General features: G+C 42.6%; 1 protein-coding gene across 1 annotated transcript in view; it reads left to right on the forward strand.

Moving 5' to 3' along the window:
• Positions 1-2,500, forward strand: part of ptpn18 (protein tyrosine phosphatase non-receptor type 18) — a 47,998-nt gene that overhangs the window by 15,031 nt on the left and 30,467 nt on the right. The window contains exon 2 of the mRNA XM_080733373.1: positions 1,539-1,647. Within this exon, the coding sequence (XP_080589499.1) occupies positions 1,539-1,647 (109 nt within the window). The remainder of the gene's footprint in view (positions 1-1,538; positions 1,648-2,500) is intronic.

Below are 2,500 nucleotides of genomic sequence, written 5' to 3' on the forward strand. Positions count from 1 at the left end.
AGAACTCATGTGCGATTCCAAATGACGCTCCAGCCACCCCCAAATTAATGTTGGATTCCTGTGTGTGAACTGGGTGGGAATGTCCAAGCATTGACCAGCTCTGGACACTGCCAAGTACAATTAACACTCGTTAGTAATTTGATTAGCTGCAGCTGTGTTGCTTAGTAGCATGTCATGTTTTTCTTTTTGTCTGTATGTTTCTAATGTGAATTTGAAAACAAATTCCCTTTTAAACTAAAGGGATAGTAATTTTTTTTTTAATCAATAACTCACCCCATATGGAGACTTGAATTCATGGAGGTCTTTTAGTTTTCATTTTCATTTGAGGAGACTCTTTGTGTCTCCATAGGGAACCACTGTTGGCCATCAAATTATTGGTTTAGCAATGTGACAAAAAACTCACACAGGTGAACAAAGGTAGCGCTCTCACATAAACAGAAACACCAAACAAAAGACTGTGAAGCAACCAGGACTGAGTGACTGACTGGGGAACAGCACTGATAATGAGGGCTGATTACAGATACACCCCCCCCCCCCCCCCCCCTCGCTGTGGCAGACAGGAACATAGAACTAAAGAAAACGTACTTTAGATAAGAGTTACAGTGTTACAGTAGTCTTAGTGTAAGGGAAGCCGGGAGTTCACAAACAACACTGTGTAGACTGTAGAGAACAGGGGTTCTCAAACCTTTTTGTCTCGGGTCATCCATGGCACCCCTGAATTACATATTAATAATAATAATGAATTGTGCCTTTATATACACTGTCATATAACAAGGTATAAATGAGGCTTCACATTAATAATATATCGTCTCTGTCAAAACCTCATTATATCCAAAACTGTTACTTGTCATGATTCAAATTCCAAAATAGCAAAAAACTGCAGATCAACAAGCTTAAAATGGGTCGCTTCTCGACGTGCTTGGAGCTTGTGGACGTGCCGTGTTTGATACTTTGTGTGACGCTTTAGTGCAGGGGTCTTCAACGTTTTCAGGCCAAGGACCCCTTAGTTGAGAGAGAGATGAAGCAGGGACCCCCACAACCTGTTCATAGATTCCATATAGTTTAATCGTTTGACAGCACAATCATCAGTGTATTTTGGATTCATGTCAATTTGTGTTTTCAGAATATTTAACCACTTGAACCGTCAATACTTTATAAACTTGACTTTTCACTCTGTACTTAGTCTGCTCTTTTTCCACTCTACACCAAAGCTCTTTGCCGAAAAAATAGCCGATCTACAAGTTCACAACGCCTCGCAGCTGTGAGCTTGTAGATCTGCTATTTTTGGCTAAAGTTCGCAGAATATGGACACTAGGGTTAATGTAAAAAAGGAGAAAAAAACGTTCTATCACTCAAAGATTTGGAGGACCCCCTGTAGTAACTCTGAGGACCCCCTAGGGGTCCCAGACCCCCTGTTGAAGACCCATGCTTTAGTGGGATCAGCTTTGGCATTAATTTAGGTAAAAAACAGAGGTTTCTGCCAGACACAATATAATACTTGTGCACGTTGTGTTGTGTCGTGTCGTGTCGTGTTCCAGAACATCCGCTCTCAGGCGCTGGCGATGAAGACAGAGCTGGGTTTGACCACCGAGGCCGGAGCTCAGACCTGCAACATCAAGAAGAACAGATACAAGGACATACTGCCATGTATGTATCTGTGTGTGTGTGTGTGTGTGCGTGCGTGCGTGCGTGCATGCGTGCGTGCGTGCGTGCGTGCGTGCGTGCGTGTGGGCGTGCACAATAGTGTGCGTGGGCGTAATGGTTAAGATATTGGACTTTCATGTGGGAGACCCGGGTTCGAAGCCGGGTGGGAAGGTTTGGATCACACAAGTAGGAGATGTCTGCGCGCTTCAACCAGCAGTTATTGGTAGAAGGACTCGTCGGTGCTCAACATGGACAAATTATATCAAAAAGACATGTTACCTGGGCACTTCAAAAATGACTACCCAAATAAAAGATGGAGCACTCAAATGGTCTAGAGTCTAGACGTTCATTTATTGTAGAGCGACAGGGTGACTGACGTTTCGACGTTTAGTCTTCCTCAGAGTCAACCAGAACAGTGAAAGGGGAGGGTATATAGTGATGTCAGTGACAGCCATTTTTTCATAAAAAATATACAGAAAATGATATATCAAACATCTGAGGAAGACTAAACGTCGAAACGTCAGTCACCCTGTCGCTCTACAATAAATGAACGTGCAGACCAGTTGAGTGCTCCATCTTTTATTTGGGTAGTCATTTTTGAAGTGCCCAGGTAATGTCTTTTTGAGGTTTGGATCACCTTTGTTACAAATGCTTGTTACCATCACGAGTAGAGTGCTCTTTCAACAAATCAGATTGCTTTGTCTGAACTATCTGTTGTATAATATGATGATAGTATGTCTGTGGCAAAATAAATGTATTGCATTCATAAAGTTGCAGTCCTAGAATGTACTGTATGCGAGTTTCTAAACTCTAGGAGAGCTAAGGGAAAACCACGCCTGCACTAATTTGATTGGTC

Source organism: Nannobrachium achirus (genome assembly GCF_963921795.1).
Source record: "Nannobrachium achirus genome assembly, chromosome: 9".
Classification (NCBI taxonomy): Eukaryota; Metazoa; Chordata; class Actinopteri; order Myctophiformes; family Myctophidae; genus Nannobrachium; species Nannobrachium achirus.